This window comes from Rhagoletis zephyria, unplaced genomic scaffold, assembly GCF_001687245.7.
Source record: "Rhagoletis zephyria isolate East Lansing unplaced genomic scaffold, Rhagoletis_zephyria_1.1 Rzeph_scaffold_00916, whole genome shotgun sequence".
NCBI classification, from domain to species: Eukaryota; Metazoa; Arthropoda; class Insecta; order Diptera; family Tephritidae; genus Rhagoletis; species Rhagoletis zephyria.
The window spans coordinates 31,745-46,785 of NW_016158000.1; the positions used below are offsets into that span (position 1 = coordinate 31,745).

The following is a 15,041-nucleotide window of genomic DNA, read 5'->3' on the forward strand; positions in this document are numbered from 1 at the left end:
TACTTTGTTGCCGTTGCCGTTGCAGTTACAGTTGCAACTTTAACTGCGCTGCAATGTTGGTTCGTCTTTTCGTGTTTTTTTTTTTTTTGTTTAATGAAAGTTCGTGGCCCGGGTAAACACTTTTAATTAGGGGGCAATGAGAGTAAAAGTTACAACAAATGAATAGGAAAGTGAAGGAAAAAATTAAAGCAAATGGCAAAAAGTATTAATTTCGAAAATTTAAAGAAGTCTAGCCACTCGCTATAGGAAATTTTTTGAAATTCTTAGTTGTCAATAGAATTTCAATCAAAAAACCTGTAACTTATTTTGTATGCTAAATATTATTTTCCTTCCATTTTTAGTAACATTTCAGAACCTTTTTTTTACTTCTTGTTTACTAAACAATTTTTTTCCGCTTGAGTCCGTTTTATATGAATTATTTTTATTATGAAAAAACAAACAACAATAGTTCATAAATGGTAGAAGTTATGCTATTTCGGAGATCACCAACCAACCACATCTCCACTGGGATTCAATCTTCAAAATATTTTTTTTTTTGAAATTAGTCATACCCATAATCACGTTTTGATACATAATATAGCTATATGTAAGTATGTATGTATGTTTGCATCCGCTAATTTTTAGCATATTCTACATACATAAAAGATTTACTTTAAGACTGCTAATTTGTCATAGAATTACTTTTTATGTTCCTGCTTGCTGCAAACTTAATGCCACTGTGTATGCTTCGCCCTTCGCAGATGAATGCGTGAAAATTTCAAAATTCATTATTTTTCTGAGTGAAAGTGTTTTTTTTTTTCGACACGCATGGGATTAGCATGGACATTTATTTATGTATGTAGATGCATATGTATGTATGTATGTAGTTTTGTATACGAAGCACACTTGAAAGCAGCGAAAGGAGGATTGAATAAATACTTCGAAATTCTAAACTAAAAACACTATGAATATAACAGTAAAAATAGCGCTAGGCCTATCAGTGAGAATATGAGTCTTGGAAATGCTACGAAATTGCGTAAACTTTAGGTTTGTGGAACAGATCAAGTTAAATACCGCATAAATTGGAAAGTATTCAAAATTATAATGGGAAACAAACAAAAAATCGATTAAGGAAAACTTAAGAAATCGTAAAGGGATTCATCTCGACATCGAGGGGGATTTTAGCGATTTCCTGTCAGATCCATAACGAACTGGACACCAATGAGGTATTTTTTTATTGACATCGTCTCTACAGATGAATGAAGTAGTAGTTGGAAGGAGGTAAACGGATGTATCTAATAAGCTGTTGTGAATCGATACAGCTATGAAGTTTTTACACAATAACTATAGAAGAGGGGTAGTTAACTAAAAAAAATTATTAATTTTAATTTTTGTCTGTTGGGTTCCTGTCTAGAGCGGCATCGGAGGAAAGTGCGTTGCGGATGAGTTGGCCAGGAAAGCCATCACCGAGTCAGTCTCACCTAGAAAAGTGGGATTGTAGTAGCTTTGACTTTTAAATGATGGGACTCGAGTTAGCTCAGCGAACGCTGAACAAAAACGAGGACATTTTCAATTGCAAGATCTTTCCTACTAGGTATATTCGAAGCATATAAAAACCCACTTAATTGAGTGAAGAATACACCGTGGTTGGTGTACTTGAACTGAGATTGAAATACCGTATCGAGACTATTAAGACCTTATCATCGCTTCACGTAGCATTAAAACTGGTGACGGAGCACCGTAACAAGCTGAGCACTTTCGGTTTGACCAATCGAGTTATACTTAGTTGTGTGAGTTTCGGGATGCCTTAGTACTGTGGGGCATGCGATTGCCATTAAATTAGCGAAGAGAGAAAAATCAACCACTTTTATCGGCCAAACTACTTCTGTAGGCTAGAAAAGGGGCACTTTTTGTCCTAGCCGAACAAAACGAAGAGGGTCACGGAAAACGCTACTGCGATAATCGGTCCGATTTAGAGTATTCTAAAGCGCTTAGAGAAATGTATAATTTAAAAACGTTGTAAACAAAGCATAAGCTTATCCAAGAATCATTTGAAGGACTATCACCTAAGTGGGATGGGAATTCATTCACATGAGCAATGGAAATGAATAAAAAAAATTAAAGCTCAATATTAAAATATCTCACGAATACTAGATTACTAGACCGCCCATAAATTCATGTAGCGGGCAGAATATTTAGAAGTTAAAATAAAACTCTTAACTACAAATACAAAAATGGTACTATATGAATAGCTATCGTCGTTTAAATTGCAGCATCGCCTATCGTCGTTTTGCAAAATTGCATAACTGACATGTGTGCCAAAAATTTGATTTGCTCATAGGAAGCTCCAGGCATAAAGCTTTATCTATTCATACCAAGATATCGATTTTAGACTATGTAGTGAAAAATAACAGCATATTTGCAATACCGCTGATCAAGAGTAGCATATATTTTTAATCTTGCCTGTAAAATTTTGGTGACCTTACATACGCGGTTTTGTACTTGAAACGATGATATATGTATGTTAAACTTCTCATATTGTGCCTGTCATAATTTTCACTAATCCCTTTTTTTAAACACCAAAACATACTATTTGCATATACATACATATTATGTTAGATCCTAAATAAACAGATTATAAATAATTACTCGCTAAAACAATTTAGTTTTTTATATTAAATTGTTCGCCTATTTTTCTAGTTCAACGAACTCTGCCGCAAAATAAAAAAAGACTTTCAAATTAAATATTTTCGCAAGCACTTATACAAATTTACGCAAGTAAATACCCAGCAGGAAATGCATCTAACTATAAGCTAACTTTAAGTTGATTAGGAGGTAGCTAAAAGTCACTATTACCAGTATATTTTTCTTTGACGAAAGCTAACTATATTTCTATGGCGATGGCCGCGAAATAGTCAACTAACTACTTTTCGACATAAAATATGAATAGGAAAAACAAAAATTTTTTTTTGCTTTTTTTATTTTTTTATTTTTTTATTTATTTGCTTTATTGATGTTAATACATTTTATATTTGTTTACATATTCTGCTGTAGGTGGTCCCATATTCGAATTCCGTCAAACATAATTTCAAAATGATAATATGAAATTTCGATCTTCCTTTTATTTGTCCTCAATTAGAAAAACTATTTGCGAAGTGCAGGATATTTTAATAGAAAAGCGTTTAAAGAAAACAATCTCCTCAATCATTACTTGTCAACTAGTTTCTAGTGAGCTTTTTGTTGCTAACTACAATTTATATATTTTATATAAATCCCGCAATTTTTTTAATTGATAATTTTTTTCTGCAGGGTATGGGCTCACATACATACATATGTATGTATGTTCATCTGTATGTACGCAAGTGCGAATGCGATCTACAAACGTTTGTATCTGTACCAGATGAACAAATAAAATTTCCGCTTATTAATCGCACCTAATAGTTGTTACATATATGTACTACGAGTAATAAAAGAGAGATAACCTAAAAAAACTGTAAGCCACTACTAAATATTAGGCAATGACTAATAAAATAGCTCATAAAAATTTGAATAAATAAAGAGCCAAGACGTCGCCGCCATGCCTGCAAAAGATTGCTACATATAAAAATATGTACATAAGTATGTACTTATTTTAAATTCATACATGCAAGTAGAACGATTTAAGACTTTGAAATTAGCGTAAATATGTATTTATTACATATTTGTTATGAAAACAATAATAAAAAATTTCTACTAAATGTTTCTATGAATATATACATATGTACATATGCGGAAAAACTGAGATTTGATTGATGCCTATAGACTAGTGATGAGATTTAGTTCATTCAACCACAAAAAAATGCGTAATAAATCAAAAAAGTTTCCATAGATTTTACATACATACCTGCATACATATACATATATTTGTTTTTTTGATTAGTGGATTCAGGTCCATACCGAAATACCATAAAACACCCATTAATTCATAGACAAGTCAGGAAATTAATAAAAGAGATCAATTTCATCATCGCCAACTATCGAACGGAATCTTTAGAAATATGTACGCATATACGTACTAAATAGTAGGCATGTTTATTTTTATTTAGTATGAACAGTATTAAACACATGTATAGTTATTTCTTTTCATAAAATTCCACTAACCGTATTTGGAAACCCTGCTATATTCCATGATAAAATAATGAGAAATATGTAAGAACTTTTAGAGTCTTTAGTGGCAAAGAATATGTATCAAGAAAGCTAAACGTAAATCAAGTAGGGACGATAATTTTTGATGATGATTACGAACGTGGCCTAAAAAGGGAACTTTTAATGATCCCAAAAACCCTTTCCGAGGTAGGATCTAATTTAACGGGGCTTTCGTCAGTCCAGAAAGTATTTCCTCGCCTTTTTCCGAACTTCCACTAAACTATTTGGGTATCCCCTGAGGTAAAAAGGCGTGAGTGTGAATAGCTTCAGATGCAGACAAATTATTTTTACTTTTTCACTCAAATGTGTTAAACTTTTTTGGTTACTACGTATGTAGTTATAGCTTTTTAATCATCAGGGGCTCTCATACTTATAAAAACATCTACATACAAAAATCTAACAAACACAATTTTCATACTCACTGTAATCACTTTGTTCATCCTGCGTTCCATTCACCGTACCATCGGGCAGCAATTGTATGAAGCGATTCTTAATGTAAATTTGAATTTTACGCGCCAAACCGGACAAATGCGAAATGGTCGAACGTTCGTTGCGATCCAAATTGCTCGGCACATGCCTGCTGCCATTTAAATTTCTAAAATTGTTCAGTCTTCTCGATTTCGGACTACCGTCAGAGGAACGTCGCACTATGCCACCACCACCACCACCACCACCAGCACCACCATTGGCACCGCCGCTGCCACCATGATGACGTACAACCACCTGACCGCCAGCGACGCGCCGATTAAACAACGCCGCCGCCTCCGACGCAACATCTGCTTCCGCCTGGGATGGCGAGGAAGCAACTGCTGGCGTGGGTTCGCGCACGCTACGCTCGGTGCGCGACAGCACTATGGCTGCGTGATGCGCTGAGGCAAATGTGAAGGCGGGTGAGGGCGCTGGTGCTGCGGCGGCGACAGCTGGCGTTGAAGAGTCGAGCATGGCGTAGGGAGTGCTTGTCGCCGTACCGCTGCTCTCATCCAGGTAATCGACGCTAGTGGTGGAGGGCATATAAAGTGATAATGCTTCGTTCTCCTCCTCCACCGCATCCGTATCCGCCTCTTCTGATGACACGGCGTCTAATGTTGCTTGCACCTGCTCTTCGATGTAGACTATATAGTTATTATTGTTTATATTATTTTTAAGATTATTACTGCTAGGTGTTGTTGTTTTTGTTATTGTTGTAGTAGTAGTAGTAGTTTCGAGTTTGTTTAACGTTCGTTTTGGCGCTGTGGCCATTTGTTGATTTTGATTAATTAAATTATTTTCAATTAAATATTTATTACTAATACTATTTTCACTAAAACTAGGTGGTTTGTTGTTGTTGGTGGTGGTGGTGATATCTTCGCCCGCATCCTCTGCGGCTGGCTGACGATCGCTGGTCGCGCTGTTGATGATGATGCCCCCCTCTAGCTCAGCCCCAGCCGCTTCATCCGCCGCGCCGCTGTCGACGTTGAATTTTTTACGCTTACGCTTATTCGATATCAAATTCAGCATTTTGATGTGCTGCGCATTGTGCAACTGATCGCCGCCTGTGATCGTCGCTGGGTGTTGCGCAGGCGCGCGGCTGTCGCTTGCATGCACACTGCCAGCGCTTGAACGTTTGCTGTTCACATTAGCGCTCATGGCGGAGGCATTTTCTGCTACGCGGCCTTTTGGCAGGTCAGCTGTGGAGTGTGGCGCGCTATGTTGCTGCTCACTTTCACTATAGTTACTCCTATGGCTACTATTTCGATTTGTATTTAAATTAATATTTAAGGCGAAACTATCATTTACAAGCCCATTATCGCTGTGACCGCTGTGACCGCTGTGGTAGGTGTGCGCTGGTGATAAATTTTCCATTGTGTTCGCGTGTGCTTGCTGTTGCACTACTGCTCTGCTTGTTGTTGCTGTTGTTGTTGTTGTCGTTGGTATTAAAATCGCTGGCATTGCATACACCATCATCATTCCCGGCCAATCAATAAATATCGAAAGGAGGGCACCCAGCAGCGCTAGGGCCCTCCAATACAGTCGTAAATTCCTTCGCATGAACGAGTTGAAGTACTGGCGTTAAGCCACTGATACACGCCGCCAATAACCAGCGAAAACTTGTAGCCGAAATAATTTTCGCACAAAATCTTAAGCGGTTTGCAAAAGCTCGTCTTTAATTGCGCGCGGCGAGCGGGAGTCCTCGTGGCGGCTATAGGTGCCTTTAGTTCGAGAAGCGGTTTGTGTGTTGGCTTACTTAAGCTGTATTAATTATTCGACACGCTCCTCAATACACCTTTCGCTCTGCCCGAAAATTGAAATGTTAAAATCCAATATTTCTTGCTTTTCACTGCGAGACGTGTGCTCCAAATTTGGCTGCCAAGGGATTGGGAAAAAGTGCGCTGGCAGTTTTTTTTTTTTGAATTTGCGAAATTTTTAATTGACAAAAATGATAATTTATTATTGACAATTGACACCTGATGGTACACGTTTTTGCTTTATTTCGAGTATATTTGTATGCCACTTTGTGTAGTACGTTTTTATGTTTTTACAGTTTTGTCGCTCACTCACTCACTCGTTTCGATCTTTTTTTCTTTGTAAATAGTGCAAAATAAATCAATGCAATTACAACTTTTACTTTTTTGCGCAATCGATTACTTTTATTTGGAAATTCGCTGCTGCTGACTCTGAAATTTTCGAAAATTTATTTTCTCACCTTTATCTTAAGTCGTTTTAGTCTTTTTATGCTTATTTTCCTTTTATTTTATTTTTTGTTTTATTTTGCGCAAAATAAATATCTGCCTACATATTTAGGTCACCATACCGTTATAATATTTTACACAATTGAATTTTAATTGTCGTCGATTTTCATCTTCGTCTTCCTCGTTGGTAATGCATTTTTTCTCACTTTTCACAGTCGTCGTCGTCGTCGTTGATCTCCTGGCCATAACATTCACGAAATGGCGGAGATTTCTATTTGCCGCGTGCATTTGCCTAAAACGCTACAGTTTGCTGTTAAAAGAAGTGCGCATGCGCGGTTATCTCTAAACACTGTTAGCCGATATGCCGTTACACTGTTAACACAACTACTTAGTTCGACACGTTATTGGTGTTGTTGCTTCTGCTAGTTTTGTTGTAATTTTTGGCACAGGTGTTGCGTACTGGACATTATTCATAAATAAAAAGCAACTGTTTTGGGAACTGGAAATCGTCAGAGTGTAACTGCAAATAAAAAAATAGAGAAAGAGAGAGAGAGGGGATTAGTTTTATTTGAAATAAATTAAATTTAAAATTTCGCAAATAGGTATTAAAAAAGAAATATAAAAAAAGAAAAATATAGATAATAAAAATTTTAATCACATCTTTGCGTGCATAACTTAAAGTTATCGATATCGTTATGTCTACCTATGTTAAAATTGATATCGATCGATTTTTATTGTTATCGATCTTTTTGTTGCTATCGATATTTTTATAGCTGTTGATACTTTCATTGTTGTTGATATTATTTTGTTATCGGTAACGATATAGACATTTATCGTTGTTGTTATCGAAATCTCTATTTATAAACCACAAACTTGCCACCATATCTTGAATTTCAGCAACTTTATTGAGTTCTAATTTTTTTTTTGCTGTACATAAGGGTGGTGCTTAATATATCAGGATCTTATGGCAAACCTTTATTTGGTCTACGTAATAAACTAAGACAGGAATACCACCAGGAATATTTTAAAATTAAAAAAAAAATAAAAGGTTGCTNATAAAGGTTGCTTCCAGGTGAGATAAAATATCATTTTTTTTAATCGCAAAAATTTTACAACAGTTTTACCTTGACCAGCTATAATGCAGCGAGCTTATGAATTTATTTGAACAAGTTTTAATAATATGCCAAATTTATCAGATTTCAAGTCAAAATTTTCAAAAATCAAAATCTTAAGTCGGAGATTCACTTTTATTTAAAATCTCTCTTTTTTTAATTTTGAATTTTTCTTTATTTAGGAGCGTCGCTACCAGATTTGAAAAAAAAAACTAAATTTTAAATCGCTAAAATTTTACTGCAATTTGAATTTGACCCCGCTGTAACTGAGATTTATCAGATTTCAAGTCAAAATTTTCAAAAATCAAATTTTCAAGTCGGAGACTCACTTTTATTTAAATTCTTTTTTTTTTGTACGAAGAAATTTTGATTTTTGAAAATTTTGACTTGAAATCGAACAAAATTTAGCTGTTGATATTTTTAAAGGTCATCCTAATATTTCTATATCGGTGGTGCTCTGCAATAACGGCACAACTCAAAATTCAAAAAAAAAAACCAGACCCCTTACTACAGATACTTACGAAAGTAAGTAGTAAGGATCCCTTAAATAAGTCGTAAAGATAAGACATATATTAGACAATTATTAGAGACATGAGACACTTAACATCAGCAGAAGTTTTGTATTTTTGAATTTTGAGTCGTACAGATATTGCAGAGAACCATTTAGTCAAGTTATCGAACATACTTGGCTAGTGTTGTTTTTGTAGCACCTCACAAAGTATTTTCGCCAATATTTAGACCAGGAAACGGCCAATTTGACGGGATTTGACCATAGGAAGAGGGTCAAAATCGCTTAGGTGGTTACAGGTTTTTGGGTGAGTTGATTTGATGGACATTGATTGGAGTTACGCTGACAAGGTTAAATTTAGCTATGCAGAAGTTTTTCATTAAGTTTTCGGTTTTGAGTTCATTAATATTTAAAACAATCTGCATTTGTAGATATAACTTGTTCAACCAATAACCTTAGCTTATATGATGACGATGTTCGTTATGAAAACGTTCTATGCGGGAAACTTAGCCAACTATTTCTAAATGAGCTTTTCTTCCCAACTAGTCAAATCGGATCGAGTGAGATCTGTATTTATAACAAGTTAAAAATATTTTATTGGGCACAGCTACCAAACTTAGTTGACCCATTTGCAATTAGTTCATAAACAATTTCCTACTCAGACAAAGTACAAGGCAGTGCCTAAAATCTCTACGCACCTGCAGTGGCTATCTAACAGTTAATCAAAACATATGCCGCTCATGAAAGCATACGCTCAACAAAACTCTACTCATCAAAAATGTGAAAGCACTTAACGCATTTGCACCAAGAATCCGAAAATATTTTTTATTGTAAAATCTTCTGTCACTTTTTTTCGCCAATTTACAAGATATTTTTATAATTTATAAGGGTAGTCAAAAAAAAAAATTAATTTTACTGCATTTTGGCGCATTTATGAGTTGTCATGCGGCCGTAAGCTCCCATGCCGCAGCGGTCATTTTGACGCGCCGCAAACAAGCTGACGACACAAAATGCTCCGCAAAGTGCGTTGACAACGGAAAAAGGGTATTTATGATGCCGCGTCTAAATTGTAGACGTCACGGGAAATTTAAATTTGAATAATGCGCACAAATGTGGATGCATTCAAAAGCTAGAAAGCAAACGTAATTTTCGTTGACGAAATTTTCGCCTGCTGCTACAAAAATGGCGCTTCAATAAAGTTATGGCATGCGAATGCTTGTCATAAAGAATGCATTTTTATGTCACAGACAGCTATTGCCGTACATTACAAAAGCTAATTTTATTTTTATTAAGTTCACTTTTTTAATGTTTACTTATACAAGAAATTCACTTATGAAGACATTGCTTAGTTTTGATTACATTTTCTAAATTGCAATTGCGAATACGTTTAGATTTTTTTTTCACTCAGAGATAGACTCCTCATTTGACCTAATTTCTTTTAAAATCTTCAAATGCTTGCTTTTTTTTCATTACGCAGGGGATGCAGGGCAGCAATAATAATTTGCTTTTCCACAATAATTATTCAATAAAACCGGCCTCAAGCTCAATAAAAATTGTTGAATATCATCGGGCATACTTTCAAAATACTACTTTCCAGTCAGGGAATCAGAAACGACTAGGCCACCTGTAGCATTGCCGGCAAGAAGGAGAGAAATTGATAAATCCGTAGTTGATAAATGCGTTCTAGTGTCACCTTCGACCTGGTGGTCCTTAGATCAGGCTTAGCACGTCTCTCTAAGATGATTGTTAACTGGGAAGAAACATCGAAGTGCTAAAATTTTACTGGGCTCAGGAAGGTATTTCTTATACTCGGCCGCCTGAAAAACTCACTTTAACGGCCTAGGTGTCAGTCTTTGAAGCTCAGTGGTATTCCATTTGTCACCTCAATCATATTGCGTGTATGTAATGGATATATATGCATTAGGGTGGTCTAAAAATGTATGTGGAAAAAAGTAAAATTGGAATTTTTATGCTCTCACTCCCTTGGATTGTTCTATACTGAAAAAATGTAACCTTATTCTTTATTTTGAAATCAAAAAAATATTTAGATGTCACCCAAAGCGTTCAAAGTTTTCTATGTATTTTATATGGGAAAAAACCCACTTTTCGTAGAAATGGTATAGAATTCTTGAAAGTCTATATTTTTCGATCGGACAACTCTGTTTCTCTTCAGGAGACTCCCAATTGTTTCTTTAATGAGTTTTTTATACTAACTAGATTTTATAGGTCTGCCAAAAACCCCAGAAAATGCAATGGGGGACCATTTTTCCCCCCATATAAAATACATGGGAAACTTTAAACGCTTTGAGTGACCTCTAAATATTTTTTGATTTCAAAATAAAAAATAAGAGTAAATTTTTTTTCTTGATATAGAACAATCCTACTGGTTCAGAGCATTAAAATTCTTAACCTTTTTTGACCACACTAATATACCTATATATGTATGCCAGCGTAAGAATAGTATGCCAATAACAAAAAATACCACAACACAAGCTGATGTCTACTTATGCAAACATACATACATATGTACATATGTAGTACATACATACATTTGCATAAAGTATTTATTTTCGTATTCGACACAGTTTGTATGAAAATTGCTTCGACCTTTGTTTTTGTTACAAATTTGTATGCTACATACAGCCCATCACCCATCGCCACACAGCGAGTCACTTCCTTCTTGGCTTTTTTTCGCGTACCTACGAGTAATTACATATTTTCTTGCTTAGATAGGACACATTTGTTTTTCTAGGTAAATATGTACAATGTAAATATGTATGTATGTACATATGTATGTAAATTTGAAAACATTTTCACTTTCTATACGCTATGCACAACATTTGCGTAACTTTTTCAACAACAACAACAAAATGAAACGACTACAGGAATAGCCACCACAATTGCAGCACCACCCAAATAGTAGCAAAAGCACCGGCTGAAAAATCAAAAAAAAAAAATAAATCTGTTGGCAACGATTTACAGCTGCGTTGCCGCAATATTACATCGTTGCATAAATGTTACTGCACCGTGCTGTGCGCTTTTATTTTTAATTTTTTTTTTACTAAAGTTTTCAGTTTTTTTTTGAATTCTTTTCTAGTTACTAACGGAGAGGCGCGCGTTTCGCACAATTTAGTAGTTTATTTATTCGATTTTGGTATCAATTTGTATTATATTTCATGCGATTTATTTTTAAAATTTTGTAGCACGTGCTATATTTTACTTGTACGGCTGTAAGGTGCTCAAGATTTGCACAAATACGCCCCGTGTCAAAGTTATAAGCGCACTGTATATTGACAAGTTGTAACAATTAATATTTTTGTTTTTTTATTCTTAGTTATTTTTCTATAAAAAACATAGTTTAAGCTTTAACAAACACCGTATAAATAAAAGTTTCAACTCTTTTGCAATATTAAAAAAAAATTAACACACTTTCGTAAAAGATTCAAGCTTTATAATTAGATTTTGAGTGTGCAATTTTGTAACACATTCAATTTTAGTGTAGTAAAGTTTAAGCATCAAGTAACTGAAATTCATCTTTGATTTTTGGCAATTTTTTTTGCTGACGGTGTTGTGCAATTTCGTCCATGCAAAGCATGCTCGACGAAACGAGCAACACTTTCAACAAAAAAATAATAATTGCAAAAAATCAACGGTAAGTCCCTGCTATCTGAAACTTGCACTTTATTGTGCAAAAATTAAATGGGCTACACAGCTGCATACACAAAAGCTTTCTAAGAAATTTTGTTGAAATTTTAACGAAAGCTTGTTGTATTTTTTTGATTTTACACAAGCTTTGAAAACTTGAAATCATATGGCTTTTGTTAAAGAATAAACAGTATTTTTATTTAAAAAAATGACTTAAATTGTATAACAGAAAAATAAATTTTTAAAACTGGTCAATATGCAGTGCTCTTATAATTTTGACATGGGGTGTATACTTCGATCGAAACAAGAAAAAAAATTAAGAAGCTTTTAGGTTTGTACAAAGTTTAAAGCTTTGTTCACTCACCCTACGCATGCGTGTTTTTTATAAAAGTTTGGAATTTTCGGCAAATCTACTTCACTTCAATCATTCACTAAGCGTTCTAACCCGAAACCAATTAAGTGGTCATTATGAACAAAAAAAAAAAACTTAAAACCAAAAAATTGCTACTGCCGACTTTGTCAAATTGCTGTCATATCACTTGGTCGATCTTGTTGCTTTTGTTAAATCATAAAATTTGCAAAAGCCCCGAACGTACATACATTCGCACTTTCCTATGCGCATAATGAGGGCGCCTATGTGTGCGTGTGTATGTTGGCTGGTTGTCGTCGTCCGTCGGTGTCAGCTATCAACACCGTGCTTTTTGTTTAATTAATGTTTGTGGCTTCTCGAACAAACAGTTTTTGCTCTAATGAGACATTTCTATTAATTACGTGAGATTCTTAGCGTAAATTAAATTGTTTTGTTGGCATTACAAAGGTGGCGCATAGCAAATATTTCAGTGGCAAATAAATGAAATAAGTATGTACTTCGGAAGCTATGAAAGGCCATTCGCAGAGTGATTTTTTTTGGAAAACTTTTCGTGACCTAGCTCTGCACTGGAACTTTTCTTTTTCCCACTTTTTGGTATAGTACTTATACATACGTATTTAGCACAAAAGTTGTTGAGGTCTGACCTGTTTTTTTTTATTTGCAACACAAGACGAAAAGTTTCGATAAAGTTAATCTATTTTTAACGAAATGAGCTGGAACAAGTCATTTGGTAATTTGCCTCAATAAATCGAAAGAAAGATATTAAAAAATGTATTAGCATATTTGCATATTTTTTCTTACTTTAGCAAAAAAAAAAAAATCTACTAATAGGGAAAGCGTGCGATTTTTAGTTATAAATTTGCATTTTATTGCCTCTTAACGACTGTGTCGAAGTAGTTTCTTAAATCAAACTAATATATGCTAAAACATTTTATGAGAATTTTGTATTTTTGAATATATGAAAGTATATTAGTGTGCATCACCAAAAAACGGATGCGGGTTTTTCATCGGAATTATAAAATTTATTATATTTTAAGACCTCCGCTAAAATATTTCGGGAGAATTTGTTTTTTTTTTTTTTATTTTATGGCTTTATAAAAATTATATTCAACAATTTTTATTGAGTTTGAGGCCGTTTTTTTAATGAAAACTTATTGTGGAAAATATCGGGAAAATGTTAAAATTTACGTGAGCTGGACCGATTTGAAAATTACTCCAAAAATGTTATTAAACTTAAACCGTTCTTAGATGAACTCTTCTGAGATGACTTATTCAAAAAAATATTTTTAAAAACTAATTTTATCTATAAAAAAAACTCCCGTTATATTTGGGCGGAAGTTTCAATTAGTATTTAAAATATAACAAATTTTATAAATCCGATGGAAAAACTGTACCGATTTTTTTTATTTTAGAGTCATGCATCCTAATGCGCAAGAGTAAATATGTATGTATGTATCAGTACAAATGGACTTTCAACTTATCAACAAATTTATAGCTAGTTTTGAAATTAGAAATATACCGGCTTACAGCTTAAAAATTTTAAGCTACTTAGGGATTTTGGTGTAGTTAATTGCTGATGTAAAATACAAAATTGTCAACGATTCCAAGCTGCTAGCAGCTAACCCAGTTATGAAACAAGCGGCTCTACTTTGGGCCTTTTAAGCTGCGATTACAAATCAAAGCTTAAATAGCAACAAGTTATTACTTTGTTAATTTTATTGGCTTGGTTGCATTGAGCAAACGGATTGTAAGAAATTGCTGACATCATCGCAAGCAAAATGTTTTTAAAAGTTTTCAAAATCCGCATACTTAAAAAAAAAAGTAAACAATCAAATTTCATATTCCAAATACATTTTTTAGAGAAGTGACTGAGTTAAAACCACAAAAGTGTCATATTTTTCCAATGAATTTTTACGACTTTTAAATGTCCTATGTATAGCGTTTGCTCTCATTGCAAATNCAAGACACATATTTTCATACCGTCTCTGAGATGGGCGAAATGTACAGAAAATTTTGTCACAAAAGAAAATATTCATAAATGAAAAAGGCACGAATTTTGACAGGAAAGATGGGGGCTGTCTTTTCATAAGCATCTAAGTTTTGAGCTTTGAAAAATAGTACATTGAAATATAATTGAGATTAGCAGAACCCCAGTAACTAAGGACACAGCTTAATTTTTCTACTGGCATACATAAATATGTGCTGATGCATACAAACATACATATGTATAGTAGATATCTACCAGGTATATAACCTGTAAAGACGCGCATCTATATTACATGCCCTCATTTCCCGTTGACAGCCTGTCAAATCAACTTTGACTTAATTGGTCATTTGTCAGTTAATTAGTCAGCTGACGACTGCGATCGCTAATTCCAAGCAATTTTCTTTTCAACTTTTGTATATATTAATTGTTTACGTTGAAAACGAAATTATATTAACATAAAAATATATTTGCAAATTTTGCACAAACAAAAGCTCATAAATATTTCATTTTAAATATTTTTAGTAGCGATTTACAGCAGATTACTGGCACTTTGTAGAAATAATAAGGAAACGTGAAGACAATACAC

At 34.2% G+C, this 15,041-nt stretch overlaps 1 protein-coding gene across 1 annotated transcript in view; it reads right to left on the minus strand.

The window, feature by feature from the left end:
• Positions 1-6,718, minus strand: part of bnl (fibroblast growth factor branchless) — a 36,280-nt gene extending 29,562 nt beyond the window's left edge. The window contains exon 1 of the mRNA XM_017614881.1: positions 4,587-6,718. Coding sequence (XP_017470370.1) covers positions 4,587-6,192 — 1,606 coding nt within the window. The 5' untranslated portion in view covers positions 6,193-6,718. The remainder of the gene's footprint in view (positions 1-4,586) is intronic.
• Positions 6,719-15,041: the final 8,323 nt, after the last annotated feature.